Source organism: Centrocercus urophasianus, unplaced genomic scaffold (assembly GCF_019232065.1).
Source record: "Centrocercus urophasianus isolate 14NV4802_14NV808 unplaced genomic scaffold, USGS_Curo_1.0 seq_20, whole genome shotgun sequence".
Classification (NCBI taxonomy): domain Eukaryota; kingdom Metazoa; phylum Chordata; class Aves; order Galliformes; family Phasianidae; genus Centrocercus; species Centrocercus urophasianus.
The window spans coordinates 14,955,062-14,977,233 of record NW_024884756.1 but is presented as its reverse complement, the minus strand read 5'-3'; the positions used below and the strand labels follow the sequence as shown (position 1 = coordinate 14,977,233).

The 22,172-nt window shown below is 38.4% G+C and overlaps 3 protein-coding genes across 5 annotated transcripts in view; 2 read left to right on the top strand and 1 right to left on the bottom strand.

Moving 5' to 3' along the window:
• The window catches only part of PJVK (pejvakin), an 18,544-nt gene extending 5,868 nt beyond the window's left edge, over positions 1-12,676 (top strand). The window contains exons 5-8 of one of the 3 annotated variants that reach the window (XR_006169413.1): positions 1,096-1,200; positions 2,490-2,800; positions 4,229-4,359; positions 7,204-7,910. Coding sequence is in view for 2 of the 3 variants with exons in the window: in XM_042821964.1 (XP_042677898.1) it covers positions 1,096-1,200; positions 2,490-2,791 (407 nt within the window). In the remaining variant the exon portion in view is untranslated. Of the gene's footprint in view, positions 1-1,095; positions 1,201-2,489; positions 2,801-4,228; positions 7,911-12,589 lie in introns of those variants that run through there. The other 2 variants (XM_042821964.1, XM_042821963.1) reach the window with 2 other exon arrangements.
• On the bottom strand, positions 4,493-8,730 carry FKBP7 (FKBP prolyl isomerase 7). The gene is made up of 4 exons (XM_042821966.1): positions 8,530-8,730; positions 7,720-7,871; positions 5,180-5,313; positions 4,493-4,859 (listed from the first exon to the last, which is right to left on the bottom strand). The coding sequence occupies exons 1-4, from the start codon at positions 8,718-8,720 to the stop codon at positions 4,698-4,700; spliced, it is 639 nt and encodes a 212-aa protein (XP_042677900.1). The 5' UTR covers positions 8,721-8,730; the 3' UTR covers positions 4,493-4,697.
• On the top strand, positions 8,937-22,172 carry PLEKHA3 (pleckstrin homology domain containing A3). The gene is made up of 8 exons (XM_042821965.1): positions 8,937-9,070; positions 12,590-12,706; positions 13,761-13,916; positions 16,601-16,737; positions 18,770-18,934; positions 19,909-19,952; positions 20,383-20,495; positions 21,716-22,172. The coding sequence occupies exons 1-8, from the start codon at positions 9,031-9,033 to the stop codon at positions 21,841-21,843; spliced, it is 900 nt and encodes a 299-aa protein (XP_042677899.1). The 5' UTR covers positions 8,937-9,030; the 3' UTR covers positions 21,844-22,172.

Below are 22,172 nucleotides of genomic sequence, written 5' to 3'. Positions count from 1 at the left end.
ATTTGATCTAGTACATGATAATACCACATAATGTTAGATAATGTTTCAAACACCAGATTTACCTGTGCATAAATGCCAGGATCTCTGCAGGAGTCACAAGGCTGTTTCAGGAATTGCTTGACTCTGATTAAGATTGTTGCTTTCTTTAAATAGCAAGACAAAAGATTAGGGAAGTGAACTGTACCACTGCGGATCTAGACAGCAGTATCTGCTTTTGAAGTTGCAAGTATCTTTTAGCATATACAGTTTTTACATTCCAAGACAGAAACTCTGCATTTTAAAGGACTTTTTTAACAAGCTGTGAGATACCTCTTCCATTTTGTAAAGACTTCAAATACAATCCCAACTGTGCATAGTTACCTGATTACAAGTATGAGATACGCAATGCAGTAGTTCCTTACATTCACTTCTGTGAATCTCAATATAATGTTCCAATTTTTAAGTGTTTTATTTTACCTTTATGCAATGGTAGAAACATGCAAAAATAATGTTCTTGCTGAAGTTGGGGAAATGATGAATTAAGAGGGTATTTTTAACTGCATAATTAAAAAAGAATTATCAGTTGAGGTTTGGCTTTTTTCAGTTTCATGCGGTCAATTATCCATATATCCATATATCCATATATTTTACTTCTGAGGTTTTCTCACAATTTATGGATGGAAACTAAAGTGATACTTTGAATTCAAAAAATCACTTTTGTCAGCTGATTCTGCATTGGAAGAGAGGACGATAAAATTCACCAGCCTCGCTTAGAATTCTTACTTGAATTTCAAATGAGAGATCTCTGTAAAGGGATGTTTCTTTCAGATACAGGAGTTCCATTAATATGATATTGGCTGTCTTAATTCCTTAAAACATGCAGAAACTCTGAGATTGTAAGTTGGAAGCCACCAACATGCAAAAATTTCCACTAATGCTGTATCATTTGATTGTGCTATTACAGTGCACCAATTTGTATTAGCAATTAACATCAGCACAGATGAATTTAATCCCACTAACTTTATCAACCTATTATAGATTAAGGAAAGAATATTAAACTGTGTTGTGTAGCTTTCCTATTGCATTCTTCTAAAAGCTTACATTTAATTTTTACAGAACTGTGTGTGACTCCAATTGCAAAGGGGGGATTTGAAAAAGAGAAATCTGGATCATCTTCAATGAACAAATTAAGGAGATTAAAGCATAATCTCTTTCATCAAAGTATGTCTTTTGTTAATGTATGAAAAGTGTATTTTTGGTTTTAGTTGGTAAGATGGACATTTTAAAAGGAAAATTTTAATGCAAAATATACCTAATAAATTCCTTCCAAACAGAAATGATTTTCAAGTGATTAAATTCATACTGACAATCTTTTTTGTAAATAAATTTACAGGTATTGCTATTCATTAAAACTAAAAATTTTAATTTATAGCTGATGATAAAGTAATAATCTGTTAAGATTAAAGTTATTTCATGTTTTCACCATTTACATGGAGTATTCAGGTCATAATTTATAAATAATATTTCAGCTTTATGACAAAGTTTAGGTACAAAGCAATATTAATTTAAATGTTAGAATGTACTCTTTAGGCTGCATCATCACATGACAGGGATATTGGCAAGAGACCACTGTAGTTCTCTTTTCTTGTTCTGATGTGAACAAAACCACCGAAAATAGTATCACTTTATGCAGGCTGATTTCTTTTGGATGCCTCTAACTCTATGCTACTCAAGTTTGGGAACTTCTTGTAGTCAGTGTAGAGCAAGATCCTCTACTTTTAACAAACCTTGGTCTAAGTATTGAGGAAGGCTGTAAATCTGAAAATGAAGAGCACCAGACACATCCTTCTAAGGCTGCTCTGTACGGATGTTCTTGCTCTGTTGTATTCCATTCTTGATCAAAGAGCTCATGGCCTAAACCTTCAGTTGTGTTTCAGTCTACCCTAAAGGAACCGATCTTCAGTGGGCATGATACACTTCACTCTCTGTAGCTGCCTAGAAGTTGGTTATCCAACCTAAACTCATTACTCCCTGAAAAGATAGAAGATAAGTAGTTTTCAAAGCAACTTTCTTCTGGGATGTCTGGATGCTCAGAAATTTGCTAGGAGGTCAGCATGGAAAAAAAAAATGGAAACAGAAAAAACAATTTTTAGGAAATAAATTCAGGAACAAAAATATGCTAAAACAAGAAAGTGTGCAGCTGTGTGGTAATCGGCACTTATTTTTCACAATCTTGTATCGTGACCTTAACTTCTAGAATCATTTGTATATAAATATTTCTACTATGCATGTCATAAAAAAAAAAAAAATTCTAGTTTCTGCCAGTGTCTTTTGTGAGATTAAAGGAAAGTTTTCACCACCCAAGGCTTTTGATGGGAAGTGAGCTATGGTGCAGCATGTTTAGAATGGATTCATGAATCAGTTGTTATTTCCACCAATTGATTCACAAATTGTTTTGTAAACACTTCATAATGTAATGACAAATTTTGTGTGTGTGCATTCTTTTTCAGATAAAAGAATAGTGAGTATCGTCCCTAGCTCTGACGGTTACTTGGAGGACCTTTTTACAGACTACTATGAGAAAGCTGCAAGCATGACTGATCTCTCTACAAGCTATCTCAGAGATGGGGCTCATGTCCGAATTAATTTACTTAATAACAACATCCCCAAAGGTCCTTGTGTTCTTTGTGGAATGGGAAGTTCTAAAAGAGAAACAGTCTATGGATGCCTAGAGTGCTCTTTTAATGGACAGAAATATGTACGACTGCATGCTGTGCCCTGTTTCGACCTCTGGCATAAAAGAGTGAAGTAACTGCTGTAGGTAAGTGCCTGTTGTTACAGACATGGGCATAACTGGGTGCCACAAGTTTTCAGAGTTATTACATGTGACTCAAATGGTTTAAATGCAAAATAGTGGAAGTGCAAAATATTTTATTACACTATTATTTTCAACTTATTTGCTTCACAATGATCTTAATTACTTGAGAATGTTCCAATGCATTCCCTGACATTTTGCTTTTCATCTTTCTAGTACCTTCACACTTCATTATCATAGTGGAAGATGTACTTTTAAAATGAATTTTAATAATGTCAAAATATATACTATAACTTACCTATAAAGTTGTTTACACAAACTTGTTTTGAAGCCTCCAAATGTTGCCTTTATCTACACTGGCATATAATTGTAAAATGAGAATATTTATTAATAATTTAGTGTTCTCATGAATGTTTAATTGAAGTATCAGATTAAAAAACATGCTGAAACTTACTTAGCTCAGTCTAATGTTTCATTTACAAAAGGGAACTACTAAAACTGGGGTTAGGAGTTTAATATTAGGATGTCATTACTAAGAAGTACCAGCCAGCATACAAGGAATGTTTGGATTTTAGGTTACAACTGCTCTTGACTTTCATACATTTTATGTGTTCAGAAAAAAATGTCTAATGGAGAAAGCTTAGGAAATTTAAGATAACAGAACTAGATCCTTCCAGCTAGACTTCAGGCTGAAGTTTTTTTTTTTAAGTAGTTCTCAACCACAAGAAATAAACTGTTCTTTAGAATATATACTCCAGGGGGCACTACACAACAGCGTCCAATGCAGAGACGGGGAGAATGGTTGATTTGTGTATAGCTCAAGCTTTGCCATTGCTATGTTGAAACAGGAAAACAAAATTTGTACATTTTGATTTGATTTTAAGTGTAATTAATGATTTTAAGTATAAAGCCGTATGTGGAAGTTCTGTTTCTTTGCCTGGGCTGCCATTTCACTGTGTGTACACCTGATTCTTCCATGTTGAAATAAATGGTAATTTGCCATCAGTAGAAAAGTGTGATATACAAGTGTTATGATGACGGTTGCATAAGCAGGTAGAATAACTGTGTATAAACTATAGGAATATTGACTTTATTAACTATGAGAGTACTGTATATTAACTATCACTGTTTCTTCTTTGTGTTTTTTCCAAAGTGGGGGAAGCCAGACACCCAGATAAATACTTATGCTTATACAGGAGTACCTTCTATTCTCTTTCATCTCAAACAAAACATGGCATTATAAGTTTCTAACTTTTAGCCAGTTTATTGAGCGGTTTTAGCAAATTTACTGTAGTCAAGGTTTAAAATCCCCTTAAAAATACTGTATATTCATAAACGCCTAACTTCAACACAAAATAACTATAATATTAACTTGATTTAACATTGATAAACATTTGTATTTTTATCTTGAAATTTCAATTTCTTTCTTTTAAGGTTTTTTTTTATAGATGAAAGTGCTACAATGGCCTAAAAGCTATAGAAAGCCTGCAGTTACCTGCCTGGGATTCTGTTTTTCTGTTTGGACTTAGAAGTATTCATTAGGAATTTTCTAAATATGTCAACAGGTACTGGAACAATTTTTTTTTTTTACTGATGAGACAGAAACAATCATTTTGATCAGCACTTTACACATTGAGCAACACCAGTAATCAATTGTGTAGATTAGGAAATGATAAAGGAAAAATGAAACTATGGATCTTGGTGTTTTCCAATTTTATTTATTTTGTAACATCTAAAACATTTTATTAGCTAAAAGTTGAAAGTAGTATTTTACAGTCACCTTAGAAATAAAAAAGATGCCACTATAAAAAACAAACAAACAAAAATATTCTGTAACAAAGTATTACTTTGGTTTTTTTTTTAAATTTTTTGTCCATAAAACAGCCAAAGATTTGACAGGTAATTAGAGTTCATCATGCTGGTAGACATTGTACTCCTTAGCTGATATGAAGCCATCTCCATCATGGTCATTCTTCTTAAATATATCAGCTAAAATTTCATCATGGACTGAGGGATGACGTTTTTTGCCATCTCTTGCAAATTCTTCTTTCAAATATTGACTTATCTGGAAGGGAAAAAAAAAAGAAAATCAACTATTGTGGCTTTTATACCAGAAAACTCAGCAGCTATCTTCAAGAACACTAGGTTATACGTGTGAGTAACTGTGACTGCAGTGTAGGCATGTCTGAAGTTACTTTCCTACTATGTCTGGGACAGACTAGTAGACTAAAGCAAATGTCAGCATGACAATGTATACTTGGTCTAAGCATACAAAAGCTTTCTGTAATGAACTGCATCAAAAGCAGCTCGTGTAAGGATAATGTTATGATAAAAGTATCTCCAAAGTTTTATAAATACAATCCATTCAACATTATGTCAAATTACCTCGAGTTCGGAGAGCTTCTTGTCACTGTCCTTGTCTATTTGATGAAATGCTTCAACACTGCGAGGTCCCTTATTTACTGCATAAAGTTCAATCTCAAAGATGAGTGTTGCATTAGGTGGAATCTTGCCCTGTGCTATGAACAAAAGAAAAAGCACATTTAAGAAATAATAATGTATATTCAGTGATCGCATGTATGGTAAATGTGCACGTAAATTTTCCTATTTTTTCTTACAAAAGACAGTGTTAATATTCAGATTAAATGCTTGATTTAAATATTACACAGCTAGACTTATCAGTTCGTGTTCTGGCATGATGCTGGTTCAGCAGGTCATTGTGTTATAGAAACCATTTTGAGAGAGACTTGAAAACAATATACTTCTCTGAAAATTATGCTGTTCATACCATATTTTCAAAAATGAGGATGTAGTCAACTTTGAAGAGTGATTCTGCATCATGAAAAACAAATATTTCTGCTGTTCTCACTGTTTCGTATACTGAGGCTTACTGAGAGATCCATTCTAAGATGTATGTATTAATTTATTGATTTATAATATATGCATTATAGTACTAGACCAATGTTTTATACATTTTTCTGTCTGAAGAAACGAGCAGGTAATATCAGGTTTAACAAATTTACTATGAATTATACCTATGATTAAAGGACACTATGCGAAACAGTGAGTTAAATATGCATCTCACTAGGAAGAAGCAATAGCATGTAATTCATCTGGTTCACATTTGAAAACCAAAACAACCCACAGAAAACCTCACAACCCAAAAAGCCCTAAAGAACCACTGGAATGTTTTCTCTGGTCCCTAGATAAAAACACCAAAACACGTTAGACAGTATTATTCCTGTGTCAAAGCATTTGCCTATTAACATAAGGCACTGTATCATGCTTATGGCCAAAAAAAAGGAACTGAAGCAGACCGGAATAAACAGATCAGGTCTGAAAGCAAAGCCAAAAAAGCTTTTAGAAACCATGCAGTTTAATATTAAAATGTGAACATGCAAGTTGCTTCTATTCATAGCCAAAGCTAGTGTGCATGACTTTTGACAGAATGTTGTGACCATAAACTGAAGAAAAGCTAAATGTACTTTGCTTATAAGAACAAGGCAAACAAAACTAGTACTTACACTTCTCATCTAAAATATCAATGTTAAAAATCACAAGTTTTAAAATTCAAAGACTTTAATCTTAAAAGCCTGAACATGTAGAAGTTTTAAATATAACTGGATATATACCACTGTTTATATACGACTCACCAAATAAAGATACAGAATTAGTCTTCAGTGCCAGTATTTACGAATATACATACCGACAAAGGAAAGATATGTAAAGATTTAGAAAGCCACATGCATGTTTTCTAACTCAAGATTAGGCAGGCATCTTCCACAACATGCAGGAATGCGCTGAGACAGAGGAGACAGGTGTATTTCAGAAACAGAACAGTTTCTTGATGTGCTACCTAGAACAAACAGTTAATGGTAGTATTAGATTAAAAGAATGTATTTTTGTGTCAGTGTTTCTCTTTGTTGCAAGACTTGCTCATTAAACATTATGCTCAAGAGGCAAAAATTTGATCCTACTAAACTTCATTGGCTACAGTGGATTATACCAAACATGGAACTGATGCATGAGATTCTAACACAGTAACATTTACCAAATAATTACTATACATCAGAAGTTGCATTTTCCAAAAAAACCAATACACCCAAACCAGACTGCATTTATTTACAGCTGAGTACAGAAACACTACATAAAAATGACTAGAAGTCTCTTTTATATTTAAAATCATGAATTCAAATCAGATTTTATGCATTGTATTGATGCAATTATTAGACTATGTGATGATGTTGTGCATTAACTATGCAGAATGTAAGCAATCTTTTAAACAAATGATTTCCAGTTAAGTTGACTCAGTGTATGAGCTGGATTACATTCTGTTTTGCTCAGTTAAGAGGCTAAAGCTAGTAAAACTGAATTAATAGAAACAAAGTATGAATAGAATATAATTTCAGGTTGGATCATAGGAAAAAAATTCCTCTCAGAGTGGTGAGGCCTTGAACAGCTGCCCTGGTAAGTAGCAGTCTCTGTGCAGATGTGGCACTGAGGGACATGGCTTAGTGGGCATGGTGGGTTGATGGCTGGACTAGAATGATATCTGTAGCCCTTTCCAGCCTTAATAATTCTATGGTAATATAGTAAGACAAAATCCATATATGAATCATGGAGATCTTACTCTGGCTGTATGTTTTTGGTATTGCAGCAGTGCTCACAAAACCAAGACAGGCGGCATGTACTGGGAATTCTGATGCAAAATGCAGAGCTTTGGTGGCAGTCTGTGAAAAGAACTGCTTAAATCAAACTGGAATTAGCAAAATTAAGCCATGCTGCTCCAGTTACCTGAAGTGTTCTACAAAATTAATAAAGCACCAACTCTTAGTCATTTACAATACTGTTTGCACATTAGAAGGTAAATAAAACAGAGCAAAAAAAAAAAAAAAAAAAAATTAGTTTTTAAACTCTTTTTTTACCATATCCTTGCTGTCCATATGCTAATGATGGAGGGATGACCACTTTCCGTTTTTCTCCAGGACACATATTCATCATAGCAATATCCAACCCCTTTATGACTTGTCCAACACCCAGAACGAACCATTTTGGATGACCATCATTTTGCGTCCGACTGTTAAAAAAAAATAAAAATTAAGTGGATAACAACAAATTTAGCATTTGTATATATTTTTAAAATTACTTTAGGTTATCAGTCAGTGAAAGCACGCATTACATTATTAGATGATCTCTGAGGTCCCTTCCAACCCAAAGCCATTCTGTGATTCTATTATTAAAACAGAAGAATGTTTAAATAGTAATAATACCTTAAGTATAATGCTATTTTTCTGCTACATTTATAATTACATGTGTAAGAGAGCTTTTGTGTTAAGAATGTTCACTCCAATGGGGGAAAAAAATGCAAGTAAAACGGTAGTTAAATGTAGGGTTATCTGTTGATTTTTTTTCTTAAATAATAGAAGGGGAAGGATGAACTGAGGCTGGGTCCTAATTTAGGCCACTGCCTGTAACATCTGTCAAAACACGGGCGAGGGCTGACCCTGAGGGAAGGCTTCCCCGAGGCAGTTCGGGACAAGGAGGAAAGCGCTCGCAGCTGCAGTCTCATTGTCGGCCTGGGCCGACCAGCGTGCCTACCGCTTCCCTTCCACCACCCTCGGCACTTGGTACATACAGGATGAAGGAGCCTGAGAGGAGGAGGCACGCCGCTGCCGGCCGCTCCCGTGCCCGCTGCTCGGGGAAGGCCGCGCCACGTCCACCGCCGCCGCCCCCACCTGCAGTAGAACTTGGAGCCGTTGCTGGCCAGGAAGCCGTCGTAGTGCGCGTTCAGCAGGTCCCCCTTCTTGCTCTTGGGGCTGCAGGCATCGGGGAGGTGCAGCACCTCTATCTTCACCTCCTCCTCGGCCCGTGCCGGGGCCGCCAGCAGGGCCAGCGCAGCCAGGAGCAGGCTCAGCCTGCGGCCCATCGCGTTTCGCTGGCGTGGCACCGCGGCCGGAGGGGCGGAGCCTCCCGTCCGGGTGGGCGGGCCCAGGAAGCAAAACGGCCGTGAGGGAGCGGCCAGGGAACCGCGCATGGGGAGCGCGGAGCGCCCCGCCGGGCGGGTGGCGCCGCCGGGGCCGGCGCGCGCCGCGCCGCTTCTGGACTGAGCCGAGCTGGGTCGGGCGGCTCCGCCTCCGCGCGAAGAGTAGCGGCTAGCCGAGCCCCGGCTCCGCGGCGGCGCCCGCCCTTTCACCAGGCGGAGCGGGAGGATGCGGCCCGGAGCGGAGCTCTGAGCGATGGAAGGAGTCCTGTACAAGTGGACCAACTACCTGGCGGGTAGGCGGCGGGCCGGGCCTGCGGCGGCCTTTGGAACGGTCGGGCCTGCGGTGCGGGGCGCTGGGCCTCGGCCCGGGGGGGGCTGCGTGTGGGCCCCGGCGTCGCGCCCTGCCTCGTGCTGGGCGGAGGGCTCCGGCTGCGGGGCTGACCCCTGCGTTTCGATGGGGCCTCTGGCAGCTGGGCGGGGAGCCTCCGTCCCGGCGTCTCGTTCTGCGAGCTCGGATGTTGCTCTTTCTGTCTTCATGAGAAATGGCTTTTATTTGCCAGGTGCGCATCTGCTGGGTAGTGTTGCTTGCTGTTGAGGGTTTGTAGAATGGTTTGGGTTGGAAAGGACCTCTAACATCATGTAATTCCAATCCTTTGCTATAGGCTGCGGTACCTCCCTGTAGCCTAAATTGCTCAGAGCCCATCTAGCCTGGCCTTTAATCCTTCCATGGAAAGGGCATTCACAGACTTACTAGGCAACCTGTTCATAATCAGGTAGGGTTGCCGGAAATCTTCAGGGCTCAATGTTCTTGAAGTCTGAATTCTCCTAATTGGGTTTTGGATGTTGGTTTCTAAAGTCTCTGCTTCTCTGTCCTAACTAAAACATACAAAAGCTGGAGTTCAGGGTAAGATATACAGGAATTGCATCTGTAGAGCTGCTGTGGACCACAGATCTGCATTATCTGTGTTTGCTGTCTGAAAGCGCAGCGTTGTTTGCACCATCCTCCCATAACAGAGACGTCATCTCTGTCTGGAGATAGCAGTGGGTGGGCTGCACTTTCAAAGTGCAAAAGATTTTTTTTCTAATGCTGTAATAGAACTGATTCTGCCTGTAGAGTAGGTTGTGCTGGATCCCATGCTGTGCCTAATCAAGCCTCGTCTTGGCAACCATTGACTTCATTGCCCTCTCAGTCTCCTGGTCCTTGTGTGTGCTGTTCTGCTTCAGGGAATTGAGTTTTTAGTGTGAAGTGGTGCAAAGCTATGAAGGCTCAGAAAACATGATACCTTGTGGTGTTTATTACAAACTTCTCATTTGGTCTGTTACCTAATAGGTAAATTTGTAGCAGTAATTGTAAGCGCTGCACAATAGACAGTTACATGTGTGTGTACATGACTGCCTCTAATAGTCAGTCACCCTCTAAACTACCAATTTGCAGGACCCTTCCTTCCACATGTGTTGCCCAACTGAGGGCATCTACTGCTGCTGCATTTGAAAATTATGGTGTCAGAAATTCTGTAGAATTTCCTGAGTATAGCAGGGAATCAAGTTTCAGAAAACCAAGTATATTACTGTTTTTTTTTTTTCCAGTATTGTTACCAACCTTGTTGTTACTCTGCTCTATGTTTTTGTAGCCAAAAAGAGGCCGTAGCATTTATTGTAGTTTTCACAGTAGTAGCCAAGCAGCTTGTTGTCACTGCTGAAGCACAGTGGAAAATATTATTTAGTTTCCTCTTTCTTTAACAGCAAAGGAGACTCCTCTCTAGCTTCAGTAATATGGGTGCATCTAGGGACTTGTAAAATACAAATTTTGTTAAGTATTTTGTCAAATATCAGATTTGGTTACTCATCTACACTCAAGTTAGAAGTGGTTTTGTTCTTTTGCTTACTCTTGTGAGGCAACTTCTGTTTTTTTTTTCCAACACCAGCATAATATGAGGCAGAAATAATCATCTATATACAGTCCCTTTTTATCAGAATAAGACTATTCGGATGCTCGTTGACTTAATGCATGTGCCGAGGAGATAAGGGTAGTTCAGAGTGCAACACCACTCCACTGGGGAAAAAAAAAAACAACGAAAAGCTAGTGCATTTCAGAGGTGCATTTTATACGACATGGTCTTCTGTGCAGTCGTTTCGTTGCACATTGTTTTAGTGTAAGTGGTTTTGTACACATATAACTTGATTGTTTTTTTTCCTATGGGATCTGGGCTCCCTTAGTGATTGTGGTTTTTTTGTTTGTTGATTTGCTTGTTTTTAATATTCTGTTTTTATGAGAATGTGGATCTGCCTATTGAGTACAAGCCTGCATTTTGAAAGATAAAGATGTATGCTGTTACAGCTAATATATAACTTAAAGAGATATTGCATGTTATTATTTCCTTATCTTGGAATTGTGATACTGGAACAGGCTGTGGAGGGAAGTGATGAAGTCACTGTCCATGGAGGTGTTCAAGCAATGTTTAGATGCAGTGCTGAAGGACATGTTTCTGTGTGCCTGGTGGTGATGGGTTTGTTGCTGAATTTGATGGCTTTCTAACCTTAATGAGTCTGTGATACTGTGTTTCATGTGATCTGGTCCTGTGCTTCTTGAATTAGCATTAATAGTGGTAGTGACTAAAAGGCTTCATACTGCTCACATTAGCAGATGTTCAAGAGTGGCTGTCTAAACTGCAGTGTTACAACGTGTGGGTGCTAGATGGCTGCAGCTTGGTTTGCTGTTTTGGGGGCATGGTGAGTCCCAGAGACCACATCATTGTGTCACCAAATGTGTTGAGGCCTTGGCCATACATTACTCCTGTCCCATCAAAACTGAACAGGAAATTAGAAATGTGGTCTCAGGTTGTAAAATAGAGGGATCATCTGTTCATATTGCCTAGCTGATACAGCCTATAACGGGTCCAAGTTCTTGGTATGCTCTCAAGGAATACTTAAGTTCTGTGTTGTTTTAGAAAGAAAGGTAATTTGCTAGGCAAAAATATTTTTTGATAGCATTGAGAAATAAGGTACCCTTTCTACTGAACATTGAGTTTTATAAAACATCTCTAAGAGAAATAAATAGAATTGTTGTCATGGGCCCTCGTGAGTTAAAATATATTAGCATTTCTATTTGTCATAATGCTCTGTAGAGTTCTCAGAGATTCCTGTATAAACTGCTCAGTTTTATAGCAGAATAAGGTCAGTGATCATGAAATAGTTTTGCTGATGCAAAGCTGGTGAAAATCTGAATGGGGTTGGTGTAATCTGTCCTTGCAAATGGACTCTATGTAATATAAGCTGCATCTCAGTTCCCTGTACAGTGCTTGACATTAAGTTGTTGAGCAGTGGAGCTGAGCTACCTTCAGAGGCAGTGGTGTGTCAGTGGTCAAGTGTGGCATGCAAAGCTTTTCACTGAAATACAGTAGGTAGAGGAGACTGAATGTGGCACTTGTGATGGCAGTTATTTCTATGACTACAATCTAAAGGAAGTCTACCTGAAAAATGTATTTGGACAAAGATGTTTCTTCAGAAGTATCCCTTCAAAATGGGATTAATTAGTGGCTAAATTAAAATTTCATTCTGCAGTAGAATGGAAAGTAGTAGAAACCAAAATACTGCCAATCTTTCATTCAAAAAGAATGGGAATGAATTAGCTGTATAATACTGGTGCGATGATACCTTGTCTTCAGACCACAGACACTTTATTTCCTGTTGTGTCATGGGATTGCTATAATGTTTGCATCGTTCATAAAAGATTTAACAGCCGAAGAGATGCATTTGATTTGCAATTTAGTAATTAAACTAAACTTCCTTTTTCATGTTTTTGATCTTGCCAGGTTGGCAGCCTCGGTGGTTTGTCTTAGACAATGGGATATTGTCGTACTATGATTCACAGGATGACGTTTGCAAAGGCAGCAAAGGAAGTATAAAGATGGCCGTGTGTGAAATAAAAGGTAAGAGTTGGATTTCTGCTAGAAGAAATTTTAGGTGTTGGGGAGGTGGAAGAGACCAACCAATGTGCAGTTTGCATCATAGATTTTTTCTTCCTCTTTTTGTGTATTTATAGTTCAACATGATTGCTTTGTAGTTTACAAATGATACGAGTATGAATTATGACGTGGTAACAAAAGAAAAGTTTTGGGGCATTTAGAGCTTTTTTTTTTTTTTTAATTAGTATTGTAATTCAAAACCCACAATATATTCTTCTTTGTTCTGAATAGTTGTGTGCATGTGGCCTGTGCTTGAAGTTGCCTAGGCTAATTGTTTGTTTATACCTCTCTTCAGTCATGTAAGGGACTGAAATGCTTGTTTTTCACAAGAGTGGCGGCAGTAACCTGAAAGGGGGGAGATGCTTAGAAAGCAGAGATGCTCAGTCTTTTGTTTTCTTGAGTCATTTTTGTTGTTTTGTTCTTATGGTGTATGAAGGATGATAGGTGAAGTCTAGATTTGATTATCTCCTACATCCATGGCTAGTGGGAAGTGGATCTGGAGAAACTGTGGTTGGTAATGTGAACTCAGCAAAGTATTCTGTTGAAGACGTAGTAATGGATATAATGGACTGTAAGCAGAGTCCACCTCAGTTCTTGTTTCTAGGGCTGTGTGACCTGACAGCAGAGGAGATTAGTTCACTTTTTAGTCTTCTATAATGCTTTTTAGATCTCTGTAAGTACTTCTTGCAATGAAACTCTTAAGTTTGCCATCTTTAGATCAGAGTTAGAGTGCAGCTGTTACTACAGGTTAATGTGCAGTGAATTGTTAATGCAGTAAGGAAATGTCCTTTTATTTGCGTTGTTCGGTGTTTGATGCTCCTGCCTTTTCTCTTGAAGAAGATGCACTAGGGAGCTGTTCTGGGTTTTCTGTTGTTTTGCAGCAGTACAGAGATATTGCTTTGAGATCTTTTTATTTAATAAATAAGCGTTACCAGGTTTGGGTGTGTGAGCTGTAGTTTTTGTGGTTTTGCTTTGGTTTGGTTTTCTTAAAACTTCTTTTTCTCTTTTATATCTTTAGTCCATGCAACAGACAACACCAGAATGGAGTTAATCATCCCAGGGGAACAGCATTTCTATATGAAAGCAGTTAATGCAGCTGAAAGGCAGAGGTGGCTGGTAGCACTGGGAAGTGCGAAGGCCTGTTTAGCAGATACTAGAACAAAAAAAGAAAAAGGTATGTGTGTTCCCATGCACAAGCCAACCACTTTTGCACAATTTCAGGTAATGATAGCAAAAATACTGTGGTAGAAATTCAGCACTGTTGTCTTTAAAACAAAAGTTGTCATCGTTTCTAATCATCTGTAGGGTATATTTCCCCGTGGTATTTGGGATATGGTAATGACTGATGCAAATAACTGTTATGTAGTCTGTTATTGACTTTATTTTGCTGCTCATAGGCTTTATCACTTCTCCTTTCTGTATTGCTTTTCAATATGGATTACTTTGCCTTCTTCAGATTTGTCCTGCACCCTGTTTCTATTTGGCAATCCAGGAATGTTGCTGTGATCATATGAAGTAGAGTATATGAGTTCGATTTACTTCAAAGAAACTTGTATCATTTCTCTTTTAACAAATACTCCATGTTTGGTTAGGAGCCTGACTGTGAGCAGTTAGGAACAAGCAGTTTAAAGTCAAAGTCTATAGAGTTTGGATATCTGATTCCCAGGGCTGTTTTTGAGAAGGTATGTATGTTCATTAGTTTTTTGCCTAATGCATTTTTATAGACACTGCAGTAGTGGATACTCTGTGTCTTTATTCTGTTTGAGACTACACAGAACCACTTCTGTGTAAAATCAGTCACATGCTTTATTCTTAAAATTTCTGAACGTGTTCAGCTCTGTCCTATTTGACAGTAATGCATCCTGAATTTTAATATGTGGGCATTGTTTAAGTTTCCTTTTACGGAAGAGAATTCTTCCAAAAACCCACTGGATGAAATCGCCTCCACTACAGGAAGGCAACACACAAGTACTTTACTGAATCAGACTAAAGGCCTCTTATGAAAACCAAAATCAAAATATTCAAAGGGAATTAATGTAAGAAAGAGAATGTAAATAAGGTGATCTCTCCTGGTTAACCCGAGGCATGTACAAATGTGTGTATATTCTCATCTTTCCAAATCTTTTCACAGAGTAGTTGAGTCTGGAGGAGACCTCTAGATAGTGTATATACCTGCTGAAGCAGATTCAATTATAGCAGGCTGCCCAGGACCACAGCTAGCTCAGTTTTAGTATCTCCAAGGATTGAAATACTACAGTTTCCTGATAAAACAGTCCACTACAATAGTAGAAAACTATTTTCTCAAGCTTGGATGAAATATCCTATGTTTCAGTTTTTTCCCATTACGTTTTTTCCTGTCACTGAGAACAGTCTGGCTATGTCTTCTTCAAATCTTCCTGTCAAATACTGAGTTATCTACAAACTGCTTCATATTTGCCCACGCCTTAACGCTTGCAGCTGCCTCTCTGTCTCCTTGTATGTCAGAGAATCCAGTCCCCTATCATTTTCACAATACTTTGCCAGATGTGGTCCAGTGTGCTCATATCTTTCTTGCACTGAGGAGTCCAGATTGAGCAGAGTACTCCAGATGTGATTTCACAAGCCTTGACTAGAGGGAAAGGATTACCTTCTTGACCTCTTCTGTTGCGAGAAGCATCAGCAACTTACTGTTACGACTGTGTTGGTTGTAGTGGTTATGAAGCCATTTAATTTCAGCTGCTGCCGGTCTGATTCTCTATAATTGCTTTTATTTTCTGCGCAGTATTTTTGCTGTTTTGTTGTAACCATTTCTGCAGTCTGCTAAATTTTCATTTAGTGACTTTTTTTTTTTTCTATATTGCACTGTAGTTGAGACAGATTTCAACTTTATTTTCTTGTTATACGCTTCTTTCTGATCGTCCTTAAAGCAGCATCAGTTACCAAAAGTACAAACTAATTGTCTAGTGGTGTTCCATGTTAGTTTACAACCTTTTGGCCCCACACAGCTAAATCATTTGTATTGTGCATTTTATTAGCAACAGATAACGGGTGCTTTTAGATTGCTGGTGATTAATTCACTGTCTGCAAAGTGTGTGAGGCTAATCAGAAACAATGCAATGCACATGGAATAACTAATTGTAATGCAGCCTGGCCACAAGCACACTAAATTATAAAACTAACTATACAGATTACAAAGTTTCCTGAGAAAGTGCTCAATATAGCTGAGTGTGTGAACCTTACCCAGTAGGCAACCTTATGGTGTAGGGAAAAGAGTTTCAGCTCATTGACTGATTTTAGGAATCAGAGATAGTCTGTCTCTCACTTGTCTGCAAATGTATCTTCCTTATCTTCCCACTCTCTTAAGCCAATTTTTTTAGCATTTCTTACTCTGCAGATGGAGCTTGACTAGCTCTAGTCATTACGTTACTTGGTTCTGATTGGCATAAAATTCTTGTGCTTTGCTTTTTGTTTGCACCTTGGAGGCAGGTAGCTTTTGGAATGGAGGTGTGTTTTGGTATTATAATGAGCAGAGTTCACTAAAGGGTGGCATTTTGTAAAACGGATGGTGGAGTTTTGGCCCAGGAGTAGCAGGTAGACAGATTGATGCCACCAAGTCTCCGTCCTGGTATTGTTTTTCTTAGAGTCAGTCCATCGGGTTTTCTTGAAGTTGGTGATGCCTAAGGCTACCTATGGAACTACTATAGATCAAAGAACTTGGTTGTAGTCTACTCCACTCTACCTTCCATGCCATTTTAATTGAACACAGACTGCACTCTGCGCTTGTACCAGTGTGAAAGATCTGTACCTAAATTTCCAGTAAGTAATGATAGTTCAAGCAATTATTATGCTGTAAGTTGATATTTCCTTTATTTCTTACAGAAATAAGTGAGACCACTGAATCTCTTAAAACCAAAATGTCTGAACTTCGTCTCTACTGTGATCTTCTGATGCAGCAAGTTCATACAATACAAGAATTTGTTCACCATGATGAGACTTGCTCTCCTCCCAGCATTGAGGTATTGAATGTCTGTAATGGTATTAGGTACCTTATTCTGCTTAAGGTTCCACTGGCAACTTACATTCTTTTCCCTTCTTCATAATTTTGGGAGATCTAACTTCAACTCAGTTTTTTAATGCCTGTGTCTACGTAATACTAATACTGGTTAAAAGGACAGAAGACCTGCTATATCTGCTACTAGTAAAAATATAATAGTGTTTGTAGGGGAAGTGCTAAGTCATAGCCTGAACCAGTGATTGAGCACCTGGTGGGAAGGCAGGATCAACCTAAGAGAGCTCAGGTGTATGCAATGCACTTGAGTGACCAGAAGGGATGGAGGCAAGATCTGCTCTTTCCCAGACCTCATTTAAGGGTTGGCAGTAGAGGCAAGGGTATCTTGCTGGAGATCCCTGCCTTTCTGCCTGAGGCATTCCAAAGATAAGCAGTAATTCTTTCCTTTGTTTCTGTGTCCACGGCTGCTGCGTTTGGACTTGTTTTCATTTGCTCTAGCCTAGGATTGTGCCACTCCACTATCATTGCTGTATTGCTGATTGGAAGAGTTTTAAAGGAGAATGGGGGGCAGGGGAATTGAGCCTTCCCTTCCATTGATAAGGTGTGGAATGGCATAGCTATATTAGAGGGACAGATACTAGAAGGGGCATTGAAGGACCCACTTCTTTGAGAGGTGCTGGCAAAACTGCAGTCCAGACAAATGGTATGATGATGAGGCAGTGACTGCTGGGGTGATAGAAGGCAATGGAGAAAATCAAGGGAAATAATTAAAAGGAATTTAGGAGTTATTCTTTAAGGAGATGACAAGACCAGCTGTCCAGCTTGAAGTGTCTCTACACCAATGCATGTATCTTTGGAAACAAACAGGAGGATCTGGAAGATACTGTGCTACTAGAAAACAGCAATATAGTTGCTGTCACCAAAACCTTGTAGGATGATTCCCATGATTGGAGCATGGCTATCAATGGCTACAAGCTGTTCAAAAGGGGCAGGCAACGAAGGAGGGGAGGGGTTGTTGCTATCTGTGTCAGAAAAGGAATAGCATGTGAAGAACTTCCCGAAAGAATAGTCGTGAGCAAGTCAAAAGCCGTTAGGTGACAGTTAGAGACCAAGGCAGCAAAGGGAGCCTTGTGATTTTTGTCTTCTACTGGTCACCTGATCATGAGACTCGGCAAGTCCAAATTGTAAGATCTTGAACCTGAGTTGAGGCAACCCTCTCCATCAATACAAGCTGGGAGGTGAAAAGATTGTGTGCAGCCCTGGTGAAAAAGACCTGGGGATACTGGTGGATGGGAAGCCGGACATGAGCCAGCAATGCATCCTTGTAGCCCAGAGAACCAATTGGATCCTAGGCTGCATCAAAAGAAGCATAGCCAGCTGGTCAAAAAGGGTGATCCTGCCCTTTTACTCTGTGTTGGTGAGGCCTTACTTGGAATACTGTGTCCAGATGTGGAATCCAGTGCTAGAAAGGCATGACCTGTTAGAGCATATCCAGAGCAGGGCCACAAAAGTGATCCAAGGGATGGAACACCTCTCCTATGAGCATAGGCTGAGAGAGCTGAGACTGTTCAACCTGGAGTGGAGAAGTCTCTGTGGTAGCCTTTCAGTATCCAAAGCAGAGCCACGGGAAAGAAGGGGACAGATACTTTAGCAGGGTCTGTGGCGATGTAGCAAGGGAGAATGAATTGCAAGCTCAAAGAGGTTAAATTTAGGTTATCTATAAGGAAAAAATCTTTGATAACTCGGGTGGTGAGGCACTGGAACAGGGTGCTCAGAGATGTGGTGGATGCCCCATCCCTGTGGAGACTTTCAAGGTGAGGCTGGATCACACCCCTGGCAACCTGATCTAGCTGTGGATGTCCCTGTTCATTGCAGGGGAGTTGGACTAGATTACCTTTATAGGTCCCTTACAACTCTAAGGATTCTGTGATTCTAAATTACTGTTAGGTCTTAATAGTAAGGATGGAATTTAGTGGGTGTATGGGAAAATTGTGTTTGTCTTTTTTCTTGCTTATACTTCTGCTTTGATTTGCTTTCAGAACATGAATGAAGCCTCTTCCTTGCTTAGTGCCACGTGTAATACATTTATCACAACACTTGAAGAATGTGTGAAGATTGCTAATGCCAAGTTTAAGCCAGAAATGTTCCAGCTGCCTCATCCCGATCCCTTAGTTTCTCCTGTGTCGCCATCACCTGTCCAAATGGTTAGGCACTTTTAAAATGCTTTTTTTCTCTAAGGGTCATGTTGTTGTTTATGGGAAGAAAAATGGTAGAAAAGTATTGCTGTGTGATTTGATGTCAGCAGATGGAATCTTGACTCTGCTATGTTCAGTGCTGGTTTTAAATATTTAGTAAATCAATACTTCTCTGTTTCCAGTCTTTGTTTTCTAGCCTTTATGTAATCAGAGTAATTTGTCATACCTATCAAGATCCTATACTGAGATATCCATGAAATTACTGAGATTTGAATACTAGAAGCACTTCAGCAGTGTAACATATCTTTCAATGTATGTCATTCAAAAATGTTTATATTAGTGTAATATAATCTTATTTATCAAAAAGGTAAATAATAGTAAAGATACTGCTTGCATAATTGTTCGTTACTAACTGTTTCTTCTAGGAGGACAGTATATGCAGAATTGTCTTAAATATCTCATTAATTGCATACATAGATTCTAAGATGGGTTGTATTGTAGCTTTTTGTTGTGGGATTCCCTTTATTTGCGCTTTGATCTTATCTCCTTATCTTCTTCCAATCTATTTATCTTCCAGTTTATTTATTTAAAGTAATACTGTTCATATGTAAAAGTTTGGCAGTGGTGTCAGAAGAACCACAAAGAATCAAAGGACAGAATTTTGGCTTTGTGTGTGCAGAATTTAAATGGTCTTTTGGTAGGGTGGAAGAAGACTACCTCAGTATTTCTGTTTATCACATATTTTGGTTAAATTGCATTTCCTGTGTGAACGCTTTAGCATTGGTGGCAATCCATTTTATTTTATTTTTTTCCTTTTTTAGAGTTAAAACAGGTTTTGTTGTGTTTTGCTTTGTTTTTAACAAAAGTTGTTTTTAATTAAAAGAAAATCACCCATCCTCTTTGTGAGGCTGTAAATAAGGTATAAATTAATGTCAGTGTGAATCATTCCTGTAAACAACTTGTGACTTTTTTTGTTTTCCTAGATGAAGCGTTCCATTAGCCATCCTGGTCCTTGTTATTCGGAAAGGTACTTTTCTATTCCATTAGATTTTTTTCTCAAAACACCTTGCAGAACCTGCTAGCACTAAAATTGAAGTGTTGCTGTGTCTGTTACTTGCTCTGTAAATATTTATTCATGCTAGAAACTTCATGCAAATGACTTCTGCTAACTTCATAAATTTAGACATATAGCCTGAAGTGCTACCATTGTTTTTTGCGTTAATCTTTTGGACTTTTGAACTGTTTTCTTCTGCATGCAAACAACAAACTGATTTTTTTTAATTTCAATTTTCAGGCTTTAAAATTATGAAAATCAAGGATGTTCTGTTGACCAGGTCATTTCTGTGTTAATATAGTGAAAAACATAATTGATTGAACAACAAATCTATAGTCAAAGTTGTTTTCAAATTGGGGTTCTTACAGATTTTTCATACTAATGTAACTCATTTTGTTTATAGGGATAATCACTCTGTGAAAGAACCAATTTCCCTCCATCGGTTATCACAGCAACGCAGAAGAACATACTCAGATACAGACTCTTACAGTGATACTCCCCTGGAAGATTCTCAGAGTAAGTTTGGAAGAGGGATGGTTGTTTTCTTTTGTATCTTTCTGTAGAATTTATTATCCTGTTTATGTCAAGTATTGTAGTGCTGATGTCAGTACAAGGGAAAAGGTTTGGTTATACATTTCCTACACTACAGATTGAAGCACCTGTATTATGTAACTGATTTCTCTGGTTTTCATTCATATTGATAAGAATCTTACAGCTGAAGCTGAAGTATTCAAGTGAGTAGGACTGCTTGTAATCTAAAATGGAGATCTAACCAAAACAGGAGTGTTTGTACTAAACAGTAGTCTCTCCTGGTTTAATGGGCCCTACAGAGTTAGTATTTGGTTCTGTGGTTTTTCAGTCTTGATTCTTGCTGTCCTTTGGTTACTGTGTCGTAACTCCTCTCAGGAAGACTTTTAACTTGGTTAGTTCTGGTTTAGTCTTGCTTTCTTCTGGAATGCCTAGTGCGTCACTTGGATTGAAAAAACCTGAGGCCTGTGCAGTGCTGAGAGCATGTGTGAGCCCAGAGAGGTTCTAATGCTTTTATGCTATTATGTCACAAATATTTGCACCTCCACACCATTTCCTTGGTTTTCTGATGCTCACATATTGTGGAATGACAACCACTTTTGCCTCAGTCACCCGCCACCAGCTTAGGATCTGCCACCATCGATCCCAAGCTAATAAACTTGGTTTAAACTCCATTCGGTGTTTCTCTGCTAATGTGGCTGCACATCAGTCTTGATTTGGTTGTTAACATCTGGACTTTCTTCACCAAGCCTCTTTCCAGGACTGCTGAAAAGTCTTCTTCCTACTAACACCAGAGTTTTCTAGTTATCCTAGCTTTTCCTCTTTCCTGACAGGCAGTCTAACAATACTCAACTTGCAGAAGTCATCAATTTAATTTTAATAATAGAAATAGTTTTAATTAAACGTGTATAGTGCACCAGTGTTTTTCTTTCTATAATAAATCTTTGTCATACGGCATTTGTCTGCACAGATAGCTGTTCTCCAAATTCAATACTAATTGTTTTAAAAAGGTACTAGATGTATACTAGGTGAACATTCATTATATCCATCATCCTTGTGTGTGATACTGATGGAAATCTTTTAGAAGTCCAGAGTAATTATGCATCTCATTCCTTATGAAGAGCAAAGACTTAACAAGTAGAATAACTGACAGATTGGGTGAGGGATTTTTTTAATTGGAAATTTAAATCTTCTTGATATCTTCATAGGATCTGCTCACTGCCCTGGAAATGCTGTAAATGGGAATCTGGTGTCATCAACCATTCCGGAAGAAAATAGATCGATATCAAATGAAAGATCTGACCTGGAAGGGAGTCTCTCATCCTTTTCTTCCTGAAGAAGCTGAAAGTGTTTAAATTTTCTATAAAAAATGCTATGCAAAGGCTGCTGTAATTATATTGTTATTATAGGAAGTAGTAATTTCCCTTTTTAGAAGGATTTCTCTGCACTTTATAGAATAACCTGAAAAATATCTTTGAAGTGTATTTTATCTTTATATAGTTTATTTGCAAGAGTATTTTCCTAATATTTCACAGTTTGAATGTGCATTTTTTTGGAACAAATGATGGTTTAAAAGATAAACATCTACATTTGTAAATGTTGCTCTTTATAAAAAGTTTGAAGGTCTGACTGATACAGTAGTAAACCTGCAGATTATAAACTTTA

What these genes read in the sequence shown, in the direction of transcription:
- FKBP7 (XM_042821966.1), bottom strand. Translation starts at nt 8,720, where the DNA reads ATGGGCCGCAGGCTGAGCCTGCTCCTGGCTGCGCTGGCCCTGCTGGCG. An exon ending in GGCTCCAAGTTCTACTGCAG is followed by an intron (nt 7,872 to 8,529) that starts GTGGGGGCGGCG and finishes TTTTTTTAACAG; the next exon opens with TCGGACGCAAAATGATGGTC. An exon ending in AGAAGCTCTCCGAACTCGAG is followed by an intron (nt 4,860 to 5,179) that starts GTAATTTGACAT and finishes TTTCCCTTCCAG; the next exon opens with ATAAGTCAATATTTGAAAGA.
- PLEKHA3 (XM_042821965.1), top strand. Translation starts at nt 9,031, where the DNA reads ATGGAAGGAGTCCTGTACAAGTGGACCAACTACCTGGCGG. An exon ending in CGCCATCACCTGTCCAAATG is followed by an intron (nt 18,935 to 19,908) that starts GTTAGGCACTTT and finishes TTGTTTTCCTAG; the next exon opens with ATGAAGCGTTCCATTAGCCA. An exon ending in GGTCCTTGTTATTCGGAAAG is followed by an intron (nt 19,953 to 20,382) that starts GTACTTTTCTAT and finishes TTTTGTTTATAG; the next exon opens with GGATAATCACTCTGTGAAAG.